The sequence below is a fragment of the Rhynchophorus ferrugineus genome, unplaced genomic scaffold (assembly GCF_030347505.1).
Source record: "Rhynchophorus ferrugineus isolate W39M unplaced genomic scaffold, kcgeb_rfMv2 rfM9, whole genome shotgun sequence".
NCBI classification, from domain to species: Eukaryota; Metazoa; Arthropoda; class Insecta; order Coleoptera; family Curculionidae; genus Rhynchophorus; species Rhynchophorus ferrugineus.
The window spans coordinates 6033350-6054116 of NW_027472588.1; the positions used below are offsets into that span (position 1 = coordinate 6033350).

General features: G+C 30.5%; 3 protein-coding genes across 4 annotated transcripts in view; all 3 read left to right on the plus strand.

Annotated features, from left to right (window-relative positions):
• The window catches only part of nrv1 (nervana 1), a 48436-nt gene extending 41159 nt beyond the window's left edge, over positions 1-7277 (plus strand). Inside the window, exon 7 of the mRNA XM_076413224.1 lies at positions 6389-7277. Coding sequence (XP_076269339.1) covers positions 6389-6603 — 215 coding nt within the window. The 3' untranslated portion in view covers positions 6604-7277. The remainder of the gene's footprint in view (positions 1-6388) is intronic.
• A 1562-nt stretch (positions 7278-8839) lies between these two features.
• On the plus strand, positions 8840-10278 carry LOC143201973 (uncharacterized). The gene is made up of 3 exons (XM_076413228.1): positions 8840-8974; positions 9618-9861; positions 9920-10278. The coding sequence occupies exons 1-3, from the start codon at positions 8972-8974 to the stop codon at positions 10147-10149; spliced, it is 477 nt and encodes a 158-aa protein (XP_076269343.1). The 5' UTR covers positions 8840-8971; the 3' UTR covers positions 10150-10278.
• A 3941-nt stretch (positions 10279-14219) lies between these two features.
• GckIII (Germinal centre kinase III) overlaps positions 14220-20767 on the plus strand; it is a 103194-nt gene continuing 96646 nt past the window's right edge. For both annotated transcript variants that reach the window (XM_076413222.1, XM_076413220.1), the window contains exon 1: positions 14220-14362. In XM_076413222.1, the coding sequence (XP_076269337.1) occupies positions 14348-14362 (15 nt within the window). In that variant the 5' untranslated portion in view covers positions 14220-14347. The remainder of the gene's footprint in view (positions 14363-20767) is intronic.

Consider the following 20767-nt stretch of genomic DNA (forward strand, 5'->3'; position numbering starts at 1 on the left):
GCCCGATGTTTCTATTGGCCCAATTAAATTTTCACAAAGAATACAGTATGACGGTAAATTTGGTTAATTCGAGATAAAAACTAGACGATTTTCCAAAAAGCGATCGTTGCTTTCTGGAAAATGTGGAACGCTTTAAAAATAGACTCGGACGTCATCTGCACAGCGCACGATCAGGTCTGTGGATTATTCGGTGTGTTGATCCAATACTGTCTTATAATTACAGCTAATTTTATTCCGAGTATTTGAGGAATCACGTTTGAGGCACGTCGAGGCTTAGTAGTCATTGGTATAAGAAATAAAAAATATTTATTTTAGTAGGTATTAGCTTATTTAGTAATTGTATGTATTCTGATCGTATATTAACTTTAAAATAGGCAATTATTGAGAAAAAATGGTACAATATATATGAATCAAAATAGTTTCCATCGTTTTCTACAATTTTTTTCTATTTTTCTCTCGATATGCCGATAACTTGTCGAAAGATCGATATTGGTTTAGCAGCGACCTGATAATCGAATTAAATGAATGGTAATCAGAAACTGAACAAGATGAAGAAGATCACATTCTGCTGCAACTGCTATTTTGCTTTGGTTTTGATAGTTGGTCATACGCTACAGCTTGCCGATCCCATTATATGCACAGCAGATCTTGGCCTTGAACCTTCCGCTTCGGTGTCGATGTGAAGCCATCCACATCGTGGATTAAATCACGACGTCTTGCACAATTCAAAAATTATATATTCAGCCAATTCATGTTATAGTCTTTTTCTCTGCTTTTGGATCTTTCTCATAGCATATAAACGTCTAGAAACAGTATACTCATCAACTGTCTGAAAGTTCTTTGATTTGAGCTGGATTTTCGTCCAAAAAGTCTTGCAATTCAGAATTTTCGAACTTTTTTGGTCCTCTAAGCACTTCTTTGTCATTGAAGCCAAAACGCACAATAGGGATATAACAGAATATCATGACAATACGTTTCTAAGAGTGTTTAATGACCTTTCTTCAAATCAAACAACCGAAGTATTGAATATTATGATTAGAGTCCGTATACACTGAATAACTGAATAATACTAAATGGAAAACTGTTATTATGTATAGAGAAATGCCAAAGTAATCGATTTCACCAATAGATATCGCTGATCAAAATACTACCTCCAAATATATAAATAGAATATATATTTTAATCAGATTTAACGGCGTACATATCGATTTTAACTGATCTCTCCTCAAGAATCAAACCGAAAGACCCAAATATGACCATTACATGACCACCCCAATTCCAACCACTGGTCAAGAATTATTAAAAGTGATCATTAAAAGAAAATGTAGGTACTCATTAAGAATAATCTTAGTAAACAACATGGATGAATAACATCTAAAAATTATAACATAATAACAGCTCAAATGCTACAGAGAGAGAAACAGAAATAAATAAATAGAGATGGTACAGCATAAATATTATTCGGCCTTTTTTGCAAATAATCCTCTAGCATATTGATGATGATACTTCCTTCATATTAATTGAATTGACATGAGAATAACTACTAGAAAATCATGAAATTAGTTTACTTTAGACTATTTTAGCCTAGTGGTAAATCCCCAAGATTTATTACTTCTATCTATAAACATCTTGACAGAGAAGTAAAAACTACGTAACTTAAGAACGTATGCTGTAGAGGCTTCGGAAAAGAAACTATGTTAATGTATAAAAATTGTTGATAACTTATAATTTATATTGTTGAATCTTGTTTATCTTTATGGATAGTTTTATTGATTATTTTTCTTTTTATAGCTTGAATTATAATTACTTATATAAGCTCCACCAACCAACAACAAGATTTTTATTGCCCAAATGGTCATGTAAATTCATTTTAGGAGCATTCAAACTCGTATATATTTAAAGTAGCTTCCAATAGTCTAGGCCAACACCTAAATCAATGATGGTTGACTTTTTTTCAATTAACATCTATTATATTTGTATAAATATACGTAAATAAATGGTCAACCATATGATAACCCGTAATAATTATCATATGGCTTTCTCTTACGTAAATTTTGATAATTTTTATATCAAACAACATTAATGGATTAAATGGCAACCACGCGTTCGCGCCTTTATTAAGAGAAAAACTTTGTATAACACAGTGTTTTAACACTAACTATATAATTATAGGTGGTTTAATATAAATACATAACAAAAATATAACAAATATAAATCTTTGTTCTTTTTTTAACACTTATTAACTTATTTTACGAACAGTATAAATCAAAAATAATTGTGGGAAATATTTTTTATTCAGTTTTTATCTTGTCGTAAGGAACTGAAAAGTTTTCTCCTGGGAATATATAAAGCCGGTCATAAATGAAAAAATTTTGAAAGTTTTGAAACTAGAATTTCTTATCGATACAAGATTGTAGTATAATTAGTGTATATATTAATAAATAACAAACACTATACATAAAATACTATGTTTAACAAAATACTATTTATTCTGTTCAGACACTACTAATGACTTATATGCGTTCATAGATGAGGACGAAAAGCATTAACAATTCAGATATAAATTAAAATTCCGAGATTTTTTTTAGCTTCAAATATTTTCCTTCAGACATCTGACAGAACGAGTATTCAAAAACAATTCTATTTGAAAATCTATGAAGTTTATATTATCTAAAGGACAATTTCAATTATTCCCGTATATTTTCAATTGAATGTGTGCTCTATGATGGCTGATGATAAAATGTTCTCTTGTATAAACAGTTCTTTTACCACTTGAATGTTATCCAAGCAATTTAAGCTTAGGTGGATCCGGTAACAAACTTTTCACCGATCATGATTCCAGTTAACATATAGTGCTAAACGATGCACGTTTCAATCGATCTTGTCTGTCCTTCAAAGAATGTGTTCTTATAAGTAGTCAATAGTCATGTCTTTAAAATTTCTAAGCTTTACAATATTGAAAAAAAAATTAATCAATAACTCTGCTATTTATAACAAAATAAATATTTTCCCCATTTATATCCATACAAAAAACAACCATAATACAATGTTTCCTTGAATTATATGACTATATTATGTTGGTGAAGATGTAATTTCAATTTTTCCTAATAGATGCGATAGTGTAGTGAGATAGCGTTACTTATTCAATAAATCATCCTATAGCATGATTGAAAGGTAAAGGTTTCATAGAACATTCTAGACATTATGAACCTACTCTTCTTCTTTTTCGTCTTCTTCTTCGTCGTCTTCAAATTCTTGTTCTTCTTGGGTCACCTCACAATAGGAACGCTCAAGACATCTGTCAAATGGCAGACAATTCTAAGTTCTTTCACTAGTGTGATGAAAGCGTAGTAACGTAAATTATAACTAGTCTTCTAATTTAACTCCAGTAACTCCATCTATTTTGAGGACACTGTTGCCAGTTGTGGATATTAAAAACTGAACTAAAGAAAGCTTCAAAGGCTGTTCACTGGATATATTGATAACATTGGATATGCTTAGTACTATGTTAAGTTATAATATTAATTTATTACTATTGTTCTGTTAGAGTTACATCTATACACGAACAAGACGAGTACGGGATAAATATAGTCTATCCAAAGTTGGTTGGAACATACGTCATTTCAATTTATGAGGTTAACACGGTGCAATGTTGCCGCATCAACTCTGAGTTTTAGTTTATTTTGTCTTTGACCTATAACAAAATTCTAATACGTAAAATTCAAATACATAGATTTGTCAACCAAATTAACAAAAACTTCATCTTAACTACACATACTACAAATGCTTCCATTTCATCTTAACAAAGTCGAATTGTGGTTGAAAACGTGTCGTATCAAAACAAATGAGTCAAGTCATGGATAGTTATATTACAGAACGGAAATCATGTAATAATACTTATTGCCCACGGGCAGATTGTTGACGTTCTAGGAGATTAATAAAAAAAAGTAGGACAAAGACGATATGGAACAAAATATGAAGGGAATTCCTTACTTTCCATAATAATACGATTTCCAGGGCTTTATTTTTTTGCCGCGCCTCTAACAGAACGAGGACGCTATATTTTGCCAGAGGGAGTGTTACCCGCCAGTTTGATGCGGTTTCATCCGGTTATGTTTCTATTAAAAGGTTGACACCACCCTTATTGATAGAAACGTGGCTGCAAAATCGTTGTTTGTCCATTCTTTACTCCCCGCTTAATTGGATACAAATACGTTTATCGTTGTTTGATCCTTTTAAATTGATATTTTCTTAATATGTTTTCCCCTTATTACTACAACGCTAATAACCAACTGAAGTATGCGATAAGATAACGGTTTGCGATAAAATAAATTGCACTTTTGTTTACGAGAGGGTGTTCGGTACTTCGTTTTACAACGTCAATAAGTGATTATCAAGTTAAGACGTACTTAATTGCTGTATTACGACCCTTAATCTAAATTAACTTGTTGAAATCTTATTTACTAGCAAACATTGCATTACATAATATTATATTTTTTCATTAATGTAAAGATAATATTTTTAGAAATGTTCAACTCATATTCATCAAAAATATATCTTGCCAGCTTGGTTGACGCAGTGGTAAAGGCGACAGGACGGTCCTCCTACTGTTGCGATAGTCGCGGGTTCGAATCCTGCTGGGGCATGGTCGTAAATTTATGTTTGTGATTGTCCTAGACAATAATGTAAAATCCAACAAGGAAAGTATAACCAGGCTGGGTAAAATCGGATGTCTTCTGGGGTGATTTCTAAGTTGATCACTCGCCAGTCAATGCCGAAAACCGTGGTTCGGAGCCTATGTTAAACTGTAGGTCCAGTCTAGATAAACCCTCGTTTGTAAAAAGGAGACTTTAAAATTTAAGCCATTTTGCAGGAGGATAATGTTGCGCAAGTCTTTTGGAAGCTTTTGACTATGTCTCCTTGTTTGCAAATGGCCATTTACGGAATGTTTTGAAAGAATGTACTAGCGTAAACCACATCGTCCTTTAAAAGCAATTAATTTTTCATCGACTGTAAGATTTTCATATGGAATATATGCATCGTGACAGTTTCAAAAATGTTTCTTACTGGAGCTAAACGATAAGTCTTTATTCTCTTGCTTCGTGTACTTGCACTATCGAATCTCTAGTTGTTCAACAAGAAAGGAAACCTGTTTCTTCTCATTTTATCTCGAAAAATGTTAATCCCAGTGCAATCAGTGACGATCAGAACGCTCCAAGCCTCATATAAAGAGTAATCCAAAAAGTGCTTTCATCTCTTCTTTTACAGTCTCTGTTTGTTCGTTATCATTGGTAGTTTTTTTATTAATTACATCTTACATTAGATATAAATATATACAAATATAATTTTTACTAAATATACATATTATAATATATTATACAATTTAATTTGATTTGAGTTAATTAAAATAAAAGTAAATAATTTACTAAAGTTAAAAATACACTTAAACACTAAACAAGTTCGTGTGGTTTGGTTCGCTTCAATCTTCTGATCTCCTGCCTGTTGTCCATAGTAAGTATTGTTGTGATTTAGTAAATCTTATTTCATGATTTAAGGCAAAATCTGTATCCATTTGATTCCGAGGTCATCGTGCAGCTTGTCATTGATTAGATAGCGATAAGCATTGGTAATTAATCGTAGAACATTTTTTGGGTACGTTAGATTACTAGTTGGTTTCATGTTTTAGTGCACCTTCATATTTGCACCCCATATGTCCAAATTGGTTTTATGTTGACTGGTAGTTTGCAAGCGTATTTTCTCGTTAGTACAATTTACAATCTCGCCAATCATATCATCCGAAATAAGTAAATTGAAACACTCAAGAGGCGACCTCTTGTCTTTAGCAACCATTTTCACACCTACCAAAATGTGTAATAATATTTTCAGCTGTGCTACAAATATTGCTTTAGTATTGGTTTTTTCACCATTTTGTTACTCCATATTTGGGCCTGTTTCGAACGTGGTAGTCGTCATCACAGTCCGACTCAAAACAAGGCGATTTAACATTGACATCGCTGTCTATATTGATTTGGATGCTCAAGTGATCAGAATCATTATCAGATTCCTGGTGAAAATTCGCAATTTCGAACTCCGTATCATCTTCTTCGCGTAAAGATGCTCTGTATATATCTGACTCCGTCAAATGGGCCGTAGTCCGCCCACGTGCACTTAAAGTGCGATTAACTTGCTTAAGCGGTAACCACCTGACTAACGTAATAGCACAAATCGAAGCGGCAACATCGCACCACCAGCCACTCAAAACTTCTACTACCACGCTTTTTAAATTCTAAAATAGTTGCGAATTTCGGACGGAAAAGACGGAATAATATTTGTACAACCAATCATACGTTATCGTCAATTTTCTAATCATATCATTTTCTTTTTGCAGCCAACGTGATAGTCAGCATAGAGTGCAGAGCGTGGGCCGATAACATCCAGTACCGCAACAGCACCCTGAACAGAGAGGGCTCGGTCCAGTTCGAAATCCTAGTGGACGCGGCGGCACCCATCCAGACCAAACTCGTCGTAGATGAAGAAAGAAATGTCGTAGAAACCGCCGCGGGCACCACCACCCAACCAACCTCCTCAAAATCACCATCATAATAGATCGCTAACATTTCGGCTAGTGTACTTATATTTCTATTCTATTCAGAAAAAAAAAATTGTTGGTTGTGCCTTATATTTATATATATATATAATCACGGTCGTTGTTAAATACTTATTTCTTTTTCTGTGGATATTACTATGTAATTTGAAATGATTGTTCTACAATTATTTAGTAGCTTTAATAACCAGTAGTGTTGGGCATAATCGAGACAATAGTTTATTTACAGCATAAAGGGTTGTATATTGATAATATTACGGTTATGCAACCCTCCATACTACAAATAAATCGTTTTTTCGAGTATACGCAACACTGTTATATATAGATACTTATTGTGAAAGGTATGTTGATCCTGTGAAATAAAACTGTACGAAATTTACATCAGAAATCAAATGAAATATTGTTCTAACCTGCAAAGACCGAAACAAATGTATACATCATCGAAATCTGAACAAAATTCAACGCTAGTTTTAAGAATATTGGTGTACATGTTTAACGTTAGTATACAAGATGACCAATGACCAAAAAATATGACTTATTCTCAGTACTTATGTCACTTTTTTAATAAAATCCATTCTTGTAGAGCGAAATTAACTCACTCATTCACATGTAGTCGCTCATTATGAAAATGAACAATTTTGAGTATTGTGTCCTAATAAATAAATATAAAGTATCGCTTGTGTTTGTTTTTTTGCCGCCAGTGTTACGTGTTCATCGTGACTCAGTCTGATGTTAATTGATAAGAAAATTTTGTTTTTCCCCTGCCCTTTAAATGTTTATTGTCCCCAATCATAAAATTATTATACCTTTTAGTACCTGGTAAATACAATCGTCTGTATTTAATTAAACATAATAAATTATCAGGAATTTCCTAGGTTCACTCTACAACTTTATGATATTTGCACGTGTTCGAGTCTAATTTCTTGGCAGACAAAATAAATTTAAATCAGACTCAAAAATACTAATCCACGAGGTTTATTCAATGACATATAATATTTCAGTGTATATGGCCAAAAATCCCTTATAATTGTACCTGAAATTTAATCTCTTCTCAATATGATATGACCACTCTTTGCCAAAGTAATAATAGATAACCAAATAATTTTATTACCTTCAGATGTAAGCAGAAGCAAATATTTTTAAATCCACGATATAATATTTAGTTTAGTTTGGTTTTAATTGGTAAACAAAAAAAGACATTATCTTGTTTATTGAGATGTACAGACAAATATGTAATTAGAATTACATGTATTTTTAGAGCTTATACATCGAAGATACTCAAAATCTTTCTAAGGTACATTAATATTAAATAATATGTTTGTTTAATTTTTTTATTAATATATTATTAAAAGTCGTTGCCGACTAACGTACAATCTGTCTCTACAGAGATTTAAAACTAGGAAGAACTTATCTAGGAAGACCCATTGGCACTTAATGGTTATATAATAAAACTATAACAATAATAATTCGACCACAATTTATTAAGTTAATCATATATCTCCTATAACAGAGTAAAGGGAATAATTTAACATCATAGATAACATCTGAAATGTATTTAATATATAACATTAATAAGAATGGAAAATTTTTGTATATTAATGTTATTATGTAGTTAATTTAGTTTTAACTGCTGCATATTTTCTAACCTAAAATACATATTGTAAAAACACAACTTTTTCCCAACTATTTCGATATTTATTACCATCATTCATAAAGTAATTATACCCTTTAGTACGTGGTAAAAACCGTATCTAATATCACATAATAAATTATTAACCAATTTATAAGGAATTTCTAGGGTTCAGTCTACAATTTTATGATATTTACATGAACAATATGTATGGCCACTGATGAACAAAAGTTTGGTTTAAATTTGTAAACAAAAAAGATATTATCTATTTATAATTACATATATTTTTACAGCTTATGCATCTAAGACACAAAATATTTAGTAGCATTTTTCAGTGTTTTTACTATGTATTTGCCATATTTTACCATGTTTTCCACTGTATTTATATCTAAAAAAACATTGTATACGTAAAAGAAATTATATTTACTTCCCAGAATTGGTAAACCAACCTAGTACAACATAACCCACAATAAAATATTAAACCCATTAAAAGCAAAACATAATAAAACTCACGTAGCCCTTAGTCGCCCATCTTTATTGGTGGTGATTAAAGTTCTCCGAATACAAAACGACGTTAAATATCAATAGACCAAATGGATTGTCGAATGTTATCAATAAAAGAACTGCAACTGAATTTGGTGACTTCAGTGTGCGAATTGCATTTGGTGATACAGTGTCTCTGAATTTTGGTTTACTCTTAATTCTCAGGATAATTGTTTGCGGATTAAACATTGAAAATGGTAAGCGTCATTTGGTATTATACAAATTAACTTTGGAAGATGATAGATCGCGATTTAATTAATTTTAAAAATATACTATTTTAACAAAAACATAAACAACTCTAACTTTTACTTGGCTCTTATGGAATGTTGCGTCTTTATTCCTAATGCTGTTGTTTCTGCTATGGTATCTTCATTTGAGATCTGTCAATCAAAATTTCCATCCATTCGGTTACATAATTTATAAATTGCAGCTGCTGCAAAAAATTTGAAATCAGAGGGAATTCTCCTACTAACTCGGTTAGACAAAAAAACAAATCAAATCCAACATTTCAGGCAAAACATTCATATAGACTATCCTGAATTCATATACGTTTTTTTTTTCATTCATTTTTATATATTTGAATTAAATATGTATACAAACCAAATGTTTTAAAAGGATAAAAACATTTGTGGGATATGATCGAAATGTAAGTTCCCCAGCTATATAGTTAATATAGTGGAACTTTAATGAAACTAGAAATTATTTAATTAAATCACGACAAAATGGTGAAGGAACTATTCTTACATTTTATACTACTCGCAATATTATAAAAAGGCTCCAAACATTTTGCTTCATTCGTTAATATAAATATTTATACTTAAAATTTCCTTTATCTTACAGAAAACCATACCTAAAGAGCTGGATACTCCTGGAGTCATCCATTTTTACACCTCCAGTGAACTACAAAAAATCGAGAGACCCCGTCGAGAATCCAGTCCGATCATGGACAGGAAGAAGATCCTAAATATGGAGGACGAGTCGAGCTATAACAGGTGGTGCATGGAGTTGTGGGAAAATCCGAAAACCAACCGGATCTTGTATAATGGCAAGAGTGTAGCGTCCTTGGATGAAAGCATCATATCTGGTACGATCTCTATAAAACAATTTGGTTTAATTGAACTCATCAGTTTGCTTGTTTACAGGAAATATAAAAATCACGGAAGAGCATAAACCTAAGGATGATTTTGAAGGATCTTTACGTCAAAAGTTCGTGAATCTGTTCAATGGTAGCTACAAGACCTTTATGCGCAATATCGCATTGCTGTTGAAGCGTCGCAATGCCAATATGCCTTCGTATAAAGACGACGACTCACTCAAGAAATGCAAAAATAATATTAATTGTCTAAATATTTCAATTAGAAAATATAGTTAAATTATAACTAGGGCATATATATTGATAGTTGTTGATATTTATTGAGATTGTTTCTGAAATTGGCTTTGATTGTTGCAGAATTATTAACTGTTTGTTTAAATTATTTAATACTTGTATATATTGTAAAAAATACACCAATTTTTATATATTATATGTTTTATATGTATATATTATTTCTGTACATTTCATATATAGTAATTTATACATTTTCTAATAAATTTTACAACTAATTCAAGTTTTACTTGTTATTAGATGTGTGTATTCAAATGATTTAATAGACTAATGAATATCAAAAGTATAATTTTGCGCGATCGATGATTAATGTCTGTATAATTGGATAATACTAAAATAAGTGTTATTTCATGTAGAAAAAGTCAGACTCGTGCAATTTAATAGTTAGGTTAGGTTGTTTAACGGTTGTTTACATTTATATTTCGTTTTTTTTTACGAATATTTATCGTTGATCAAAATACATGCAGGACCTTAAATTATGGGTAAACAAATTTTACAAATAACGTTGGCTGTTATTTTTTATTGAGCTTTAGAACCTGCCATAAAAAATAACTTAGATGTTACCTGAATTTTCCTGTCATCTCTTGTGCTTTTTATCGCCTTTGATGCCGTATTGCTCAGGTATATACCGATACTTTTATTGAAGTATATAGTATCAAGAATGACCGAATATTTTAAAGATCGAAAAAGGTTCATAAACCAATATTGTATTCATGTCAAGGGCTTTTTTGTCGCGAGTAGATCGATAAAATAACAGACCGATAAATTAATTTTAAAGGATTTATTACAGATGGTGCTAAGGAGTATTAAATCGCATCGGGTGCGTTTGTAAGCAACTTCATGTTGATACTTTATACTTTTCAGTATGTGTCATTTCACATTTTTCATCGTTCATTTTTGTCCTCAAATAAGACGACTGATTTCAAAAATGTCGCTGTCTCAGTTAGTTATAATTTTTACGTCACGAAAGTCACTCTAAAACTCTTAAAGACACATATTGTCAAAAGCCTAAACTTTGAAGATATTCTAAAAATATTTTCTTTTTTTATTCTGGACTAGTCTAGTCCCTTAACAAATTCAAACGAATATGTTCGGTTTCTCTAGTTATAAAATTACAGGTAGTGGCTAATATTAGTATACCTTTAAACTCAAATATTAAAACAGTTGTTAGAGTTTTTATAACAGTTATAAAATATTACAATAATACCGCGCAGATGTTGGGAACTAAAGAAAAACGGTGAAATTTAGAGATATTGAGATATGTTTTGTTCTGAACTCAATAATAATAGTAAGAGAAAATTTTGTCGTCACTATGATCTACAATAAGCTGCTAAAACCTAGTTGAACCACTGGTAAAACATTTATTTAATAGGTTTTAAATAGAACAGTCACAGATTTTTAAACATATAGCCCCTCCGATAAAACAACCAATGCACGTCATCAAAATTTATGACATCACCACATCGTGATGCTTAGAACCTTTGCCTTAACCTCTAATTATTATCACTGACTTTTTGAAGATTTTTGCAAACATTTGGCAACCTGGCCCACCAGTACTAACCTACATTGAATTTCATCGAGCGATTTGGTTACATATTCCGACACATCAGACATCAATAAAAAGAAGATATCTCTGAGCTTAATGTTTTAATTAATTAATTTTTTGCAATTAAATTAAAACTGATTCATATAATATTAATTACTAATTGTTAAAGACAATTTTTTTTCATTACTTTTAAGAAAACTTTTTTAAACTATATAACCTTAATTTCCTACTGAAAATATTTACTCGTATTGGTATTGATAATTTTAAAAACTGAATAATTGTTAAAGAATTTGGAGAGAAGAATTAAAAGAAAATAAAAGAGAGAACAGCGTAAACAACAACTTCAAAAACTTCTTCATTGAAGCCATACCTTCTTTCGTGGAACATTCCTTTAAAAGCGCGTTAATAACTATTTTAAGAGCCAAATCTATATGGTTGGTGAGAAACGGTTCTATATAATAGACAAATGTTTTTAACTGTTATCGACTCTATGCCTCTTTGTGTCATTATATTGATAGCATCCATCCAATTATTAATTTATAATTACAAAGGTACTCAACCTATTAGTAGAGGCAAATTTAAATGCCCATATAATTATTATTTGTTCAATAGAACTTACATTCTTAACCAAACTACTAAAAATGTAACTTTAAACCGGGACCTTTAAAGGAAAGACGAAAATATTTACATGCCTATTACTGAACAAATCTTCATTTATCTGCATACCAAAGTAAGTTTTGGACAAATAAACATTACTAGGAATAGCAAACACATTAATCTATTGATTGCTTTTAGCAAAAACATGATTTTATTTGTTTTTGTTGATAAAATAAATCACGTAACACAAATAAATAAACAATACGTGTTTTTTAAAATGACTTTTCAAGGGAAGCACATTCACCTTTTTTTCATAAAAAGAATTAAATGATAAAAACATCAAAATAAAAATTCAAAAAACGGATCACTTATTTCTTCCTTGTAAATTTTAATGAGAAACAAAATAGATTTATGATTATGATTCTTTATGATTGTTAAGAGAACTAGTTGCAACTTTATAGTGTTATGGAGAAGGCGCCGGGTTGTGAAGCATTTCTGATTGTATATTGACAGGATTGTACAATCTGTCATGGTCCCTAATTTGGTTCAGAACACGATAGTGGATTCAAATGAAACCCAGTTGGTAAAACGGACTTTAAAATATAATTAAAAACTCTAGAATCTGCCAATTTTAAATTGGCTTCAATAATAGATAATGTATTCCAGATTAAATAAAAATAGAAAATCAAAAACGATATCAAACTTATTCTTAACTACGTGTAATATTAGTGAAAACTTTCACTGTATGTCATTCACCATTCTGTCATGACTCTATTGATATTCTACTCTATTTTTCAGTTTAAAAATATCATTATTACCTCATATTAGACATTCTCATTTAAACATTTTTATGCAACGAAAATGAAATAATAATGCCACAATTACATCTAGATATGATATTAACAAGTATCTATATTTTAGATAATATAAGGTATTATTATGAAAATAAGAAATAATTTCTCTTAAATATCCTGGTACTAGTATAATATTTAATTTTTTAATAATCTATTTAATAAAAAATATTAATGCGAAGGATTTTTTACGAGATTTTGGTGAAGGCACCTACATCAAATGAACTGAAAATGATCTTAGACTAATAATCGTTTACCTAACCGTAACAACTTGTTTCAAAAATAATTCATGTACAACTATCTAGAAAGTCATTTAGGTATTGCTAAACGACTAGGAACTACATTCACCTGCCACTGTTTTTGTATTAATAAACCTACACGTAGTTTCCATATCTATTCAGCCATAATTACGAAACTATTAATATTAGCATGTAATAATAAAAATGGTCAATACAGATCACATCTAAAAATATAAAATAATATTAGAAAATAACATTAATTTAAAATGTGCATATAGAGGTAAAGGTGTACCTATATCATTGAGATTCATTATATCGATATTATAAATAATTTTAATTTTTTTTCCGAATAGTTGGTCCATTAATCAGTCTGTGTTAATATGATGTCTACTTTTTCCATTTGACGTATAATTTTATACAAAATATTATGCAAAACACATATTTGGTATTTTAATATAAACGGTTAAACGTGTGTGACTTTCTTTATTTAATTTGACGCTCGTCTCTGTTCGGTTCATCTCGACATCCGTCGTCATCTCCCTGACAGTAAATGTAATATGGCGTCCGCTACATGAGAGAGGTATCAGATGTCAGGGAAAATATTGTGATTACTGAAAGCAAATTTTTTGGTTAATTATTTATCGGAAATAGTGCGTTATTTTTCCTTTGATATAGTGACGGATCCTTCCCGCTTGTGCGGCGCAATTGCGGTACGGCCCTTGGACCGCGATTCGGCGAACCTTTTTTAATTTTTTAAATTTCAGATGTTCGATGTTTTCGAATGGAATAAATCACATTGTCATTAAATTGCGACAGTGCGTCTCGATAAATTAAGTGTCAACTATTTCAAAATATCTGTGCATCTTACCCAGACATTCCGTGGAATTGCGAGAAGTTTGTTGTCATCTCCCTACAGGTGAACTCTCACAGGCCATCGAACTACCTTCAGCGATATGGCCTTCAATGAGGTAGGGAAACTCCAATTAAAATTAGTAATACATTATCGGACTACATATGTATCATCCTATGTACCTACACAATAATTCATATAAACAGATGTGTTATACAACAATGGTGTTAATGTGTATGTTATACACTTAAATTACTTTACAAAATCATCACTTTGTTTAAAATAAAATGTATGTGGTATGAACTAAGCCTGGTATCAATGTATATATTATTATAGTGCTTAAATAATGATGAATCATGACAATAGGCTTTTAAAAACAACTATTAATATATTTACTGATAAAAGCAAAATGAAACAATGTAATTTAAATTACTAACATGTTTATCTTCTCCTGTTTACATTGTATTATCATAACCTGAGATCTCATAATTGAACATTGATATTTCAACTGTTTTTGGCCAAAAACAGGTCAAACTTGTTTTTGTTTTTGCATTAGTAATAGAACTGAAAAACGTAAATCCATAATTATTTATGTCATACGAGCACACAGCAGTGCCTACTATAATATATTCACATTCATAATAGTATTGTCATGTGACATGAATTGCTTATTTGTGTTTAACAACAAACATATGCTTTACTAAATTCCACATTAGTTTTTATGCTTATAGAGTTGATACTATATAGCAGTAACTGCAGCAGCCTGCAATAAATTTACTTTTCGTTATAGTTGTGGGTATCTAAAAAATCCAATCATATTACTAAATGTTAAACTCTCAATTTTCAAGGTATTTCATAAAATGATTGTAATTTGATTTTTTAAAATGGTATATAATTCGAAATTTCACAGTAAATAATGTCTTTAATAACTATCACTTTGCCCTGAGCAATTTATATTTATTGATAAATGAATTATAGGTTTAATCAATCCATATGGGAAATTAATCAATTTCAGATAAAAAAGAGATATTATTAATGATATTCGTTTATGGATTGGTTATTAACCAATAATTATCTAATTGGTTTCTAGATAAAGTTATACAACATAATATGAAAGAAATATGAAATATTTAAGCTTCTTTGATAGATCTATATGCACGAAATGGTGGATGCGCCAGGATTTATCCACGCCCACGTTGATGTCTTTCATTCATTGTCTATTTTTAGTCATACCAATTTTAGGTTTGAATTAATATCAAATATGTAAGAATGTATGTGTATTTGATTATTCATTAAATCTAAATAAAAATGAGCAATAAATATTTAATAAAATCTATTATAAGAAACGAAACTTTCGATTTTATATAAGGTCATATTATACCATGCTTAACAACTATGCCAAATATAAGTTTTCCTTGACCTTTTATGAATTTCAATCTCAATATTGGCTGGATCGTTTCCCACTTATATGTTGATACATCTGTTGATTTAGTCGAGAAAAATCACGTTACCTTGTGATTTCTTAATATTTTCATTTCTCAATGCAGTTGTGCATTGATGCATGTGCGTGAAAATATTTTCAATAATATATATTTTGTTGTGTAAAATATTAAAATGAAAGTATATTTATAAATATGAAAGTTCCAAATAATTATTACTTGATCGCAACAGCTACGCTAGTTTAAGTGTTTTTGTAATATTCAACAATATATAATGTAGGTTAGGAAATTTGCACTTAGAGACCGGTTTAATATTATAGAAAAATGAAAAAAAGTCCACTGCGTGTGGCGCACCCGCCATTTTATTATAATTCTGTCTTTTTTTTAAATAACTTAATTAATGGTTTAGTTAGAAATATAATTAATGTTTTAGTACGGTTAATTTCGTTTAGCATTAAATTATATTACTAAAAAATATAATATATGTCCAGTTTTTGCGTTATTTAATCATAGATAAAGTAGCTTAGGTATTTTCGCCCGACAACTGGTTTAAAAGCATGAAAAAATGGCATAAAGCAGAAACAAGTGTATCATATCATACTTGAAAAATTAATTTAATGTTTTTCCTTGTTTGGTAATCGAGCCCACGAGACTCACTGCATTGGAGTGGTCAATTATAACAGAAAGGGCTTGTTGTCTATCAATTTAATTCTGTTTGATAAGGATTTTTTTAAATGAAGCTTTATTGTGATAAATCAGTACAATGTATTTTATGCAAAGTTTTGTCCACGGACAAGGTCTTTAGAATACGTCGGGTAGTACTTCCTACTTTAATGAATGTTTCCAAGTATGTTTTCGCGCAGTGCTTGGCTCAAACCCCCATTGATAGTTTCATTGAGTAATTCCTTGAAGCCTTGGTATCCAATTTTTTTGGCTGCCCATTCAACATTCTTTGTCTCCGGTTTCAAAATTACCACTGTGAAAACGTCGAAACCAGCATTCAAATTCACGATTCCACAACCTTCAGACGTCCTTTTCTTCATATCGAAGTAGAAAAGTAAAATTCTATTTCAATATATTTTAATTGTAATATTATTTTAATAACTATTTGGTAATAACTTGATTATTTCGGTTCAATTTAAAGCATTTAAAAAGCGATCGTTATTTAACAATATATGATGGGAAAAATAAATGAAACAGAGATTAAAGGTAAAAAAACTGAAAGACTAAATGCGGTTCATCGCATTCGCCATTTCATCATAATTTTAGTAATCATTGTTTTTTTATATCTGTCGAAAAGAGTTCGGAATCGATTACTCATTTTTGCATTATCTAATATTGTTATAAAACATATAAAGTAGGTTAAAGATTTGCGCTCAACAACCGGTTTACGGCAGAGTTAAAAAATGAATCGACCAAAAAAAAACGAACGAACAAAGGGGAAACAAGTGTGACAGACCATGGTCCCGATCGTTCTAACCTTTCGAAAATATCGCTTTTGACCAGTAGCCGTTGTGGAAGTCAAGGACGATGGCAACGAGAAACATAGGATACGCTCCCCAAAAACGTAGAGTTTCGAATTTGGCGTGGACAGACCAGAACTGTCTCTTCGAGACGGGTGACCATGGGGACTGGCGTGTTACGAATCGAGCAATCCGAATGATAATAAAAAAAGCGATCGCGGCTCGAATCGGTCACGTTTTTCATCGATCTGGCCCGGCTAGAGAACGCGGCCGATCGCAGAATGGAAGAATCCAATTATCCGATCGAAATTAGATACAGAAAGAACGGGAATTATTATTACGTTTTTCATATCGGGCGCGCGTTCAATCGATCCATCGGTTCCGTTGATTCTTGTTGAATCTAAATGAGCGTTGGGAACTATCGACTGAAAAGAGTCGATAGTCGACTAAAATTACTATTTCAGTCAGATGCAGACTTCTATTCAGTTTTTGACTTGATTGTAAAGAGGAATTCAATAATGACTACTAAATATTTATAAACTATTTAACTATCGCACCCTTTTTAAATGCAATAATAATTTTAGTTATCGTTAATTGGGAATATTTTAAGATTATTATTCGTTGAAACTTGAAAGAAAGAAGTTTTAACATTCTTTCAAATATCGAAAATATCAATCAAAAAAGGACTCAATAATTGCCCAAATAACATTAAAACGGTCAAAATTATTATTTACCTTATTAAATTAATAAATAATCTTTAAAAAATAGAGTTCCAAAATCCTTCTTTATTAATGTACAATATATTGTTATTTAAAATCACACAACAAACAAAACATAAAACTATATATATATTAGATATAAATCATTTCTTATCATTTCTGGTCTAAATAAGTATTTATTGGGAAGATCTTCCTCCAAAATATACAAATTTCATTGTAACATAGCAATATAATGATGTCAGCTTCGATGGTATCCATTCATACACCCATAAACTACAGGAAAACAAACTAGGAATGTCGAAAATATCGATATATCGATATTTTTCGATGTTTTAAATAATATCGATAGTTTGAGATAAAAATCTAGGGTTTTTGAAGGAGAGTATCAATTTTTTATTTTAAGACCAAGCTGGGTAAGACCGGATGTCTTGTGGGATGAGCTTCAAATTGGTCACTCGTCAGTACTGGTGGGACATGTTGCCAAATGTCTACAATTCTTCAGAACATTAGGGATAATAATTAAGGTTATAACCGGTAAACGTTGTCAACCAAAAGTCAAATTTAATGTGACAACACGGCGACGTACTGACGTCATAAATGGTGATGACGCGCATCAGGTGTTTATGTAGTGAGTTTTTACCATGGGATATATTTTTTAAATCCTTTCGGACATTTTTGTAACACTTTTCATGTCAAAATTTTATTGTTTGAAGTGTCCCTGAAGCTGAAATGTTCACAATGTTCCCTGGGTTGGAATTTTCATGTTATCTAGTTAATTCGATGAAAATGACGCAGAAAGTATGTATTATAAACGAAGGACATTTAATTCAAATAAACTATGTTGTGGTCGTCATAAATATGCAAAGTACTATCTTCCATTGCATTTGTTGGCAATGCCTGATGTTGATAAAACCTCCTCCTTCCCGATACGAACGTATAACATCAAGTTTAATAGGAGAGAGACGGATACTTACGGGTATTTTTCGTCTCTTGAATGATTCAGAATTTTACGTCGTAATAAACCGAAATAAAGCCACATTGGTGCCAGACAGTGGTTAATCTAAATATGGATAAATTAGCCATAAAACACGGCAAAAGATTTACGTTGACAAAAAAAGCTGTGATATTGCTTAAACAGAAACAGTATAGCTTTTTAACATGCCAACGTGAGTTTCATGCAATAGAATATGCATAAAAGCTTTAATAGGATATGTTAGCATAATTACCTTTTATGGCACAGCTAATATCGGGTTGCATTAAAATATCTGAAACAGTTGAATGGCAACTTAGGTGATTTGATAAGAAACCAATTTTCACATAATGAAATCGTAAATATATTAATGTCATTTAACTCTATTTAATAAGTTTGAGGAACATTTCAACAATATAACTAAAAATGTCCAATCACTCGTGAGAACTTATTTTTAATTGAATCAATTAACAATGTTAATAAATGAATAACAGTTTTAATAATTTAACAGTCAAAAATGAAGCTTTAAAATAGTTGCAAAAATATAACATATTTAATAAATTAGCAAAGATTGTCTACTAAAACTGCACATATATCATTGATTGAAAATCATGAAACCAATCGAAATTACTTTCCTACTCCCACGTATTATAAAACCGACTAATCTATTTTTGATAGTTAAAATCGCTATACGTTGCGCATTCACCATTTGATAGTATTTTTAATAAAATTGCTTTTGTTTGACCAAACCACACCTATAAACATAACCATATATTTTTTTTGCGGAAGAGGTTTGCCATACACACGTCTCTATTTTTAACTTGCATCTATTTCCATCCTATATCGTGTTTTAAATCAAATATTAGTGTAATATAAATCAGAGTTAAAACTGTAAATTAATTTTAATGAACTTTTTTGGTTTAAATTCGATATTTTTCGTTTAATGGTCGTACTGTTGGAACAAGATGTCTAAGAAAATACGACCAAGATGAGTGTGATATAGTCATTTATTTGAAATAACCTAATTAATTACAAATATGTAAAAAACGTTGGGCTTCATGAACCAGTAAACCAATTTCAGAATTCCTTACCGTTATTTTAATAATGTTACACCTAAGAATGTGTATATCATTCGAAGTCTAGAAGCGTTCAAGCCACACCTACGATATCTTATGTTTTATGTTTATTTATTATGCGTAATTAAACACATAGTATGAACTATAACTATTATTACCATGATATGTTTTTCGCATTTTTATCAACGATATGTGTTCGTACATAAACGGATTTAGTTAATTATTAGATAATTATAAGAGCAAAGGTTTGTCATGCTTAAATTTTTTGTGTAAAAATAACCAAACATACCTTTGATACCTATGTTTTGTCTACTATCATATCATTGCTATCTATGATTTAGAGTTAGTGGAAAGGTTCTTAGTTATAATACAATTTTTTTTATTATACTGCCCCAAAAAAATGTTTTAACTGTTCTATGTTCTTTAACTATTAATTACATGTCATCTTAAATATGCTTATTAGGTATGATGTTAATCTATAAATTAATTAATTACTATTGTTCTGTTTTATTGTCGTTTAGTATCAGTAGTAGTATCATTCCATTATGAACCAATCTTTGATTTTAGATCAAGTTGGGAGTATCTTTCAACTAACGAGTATAGTTCTTTTATTTTGAGTCTGATCTGCTCTGTTCTTTGTCTAACATGATATTTCCAATTTAATCTACTATCAAGGTGGATACTAAGGTATTTTACTTGGATTCTGCTTGAGGAATCGAACATCTCTTAAACCATATGGACAGATTTCGAACTATTTAAATGGCACTTGTACTTTTTAGTAGTTAATTATTTATAATAACAATATCCAAAGTATAATAGTTTTTTTTTTCATGAAATTTACGTTCTAAATTCATGA

Coding starts and splice junctions, on each gene's coding strand:
- LOC143201973 (XM_076413228.1), top strand. Junction 9,862..9,919: donor GGATGAAAGCATCATATCTG/GTACGATCTCTA, acceptor GCTTGTTTACAG/GAAATATAAAAATCACGGAA.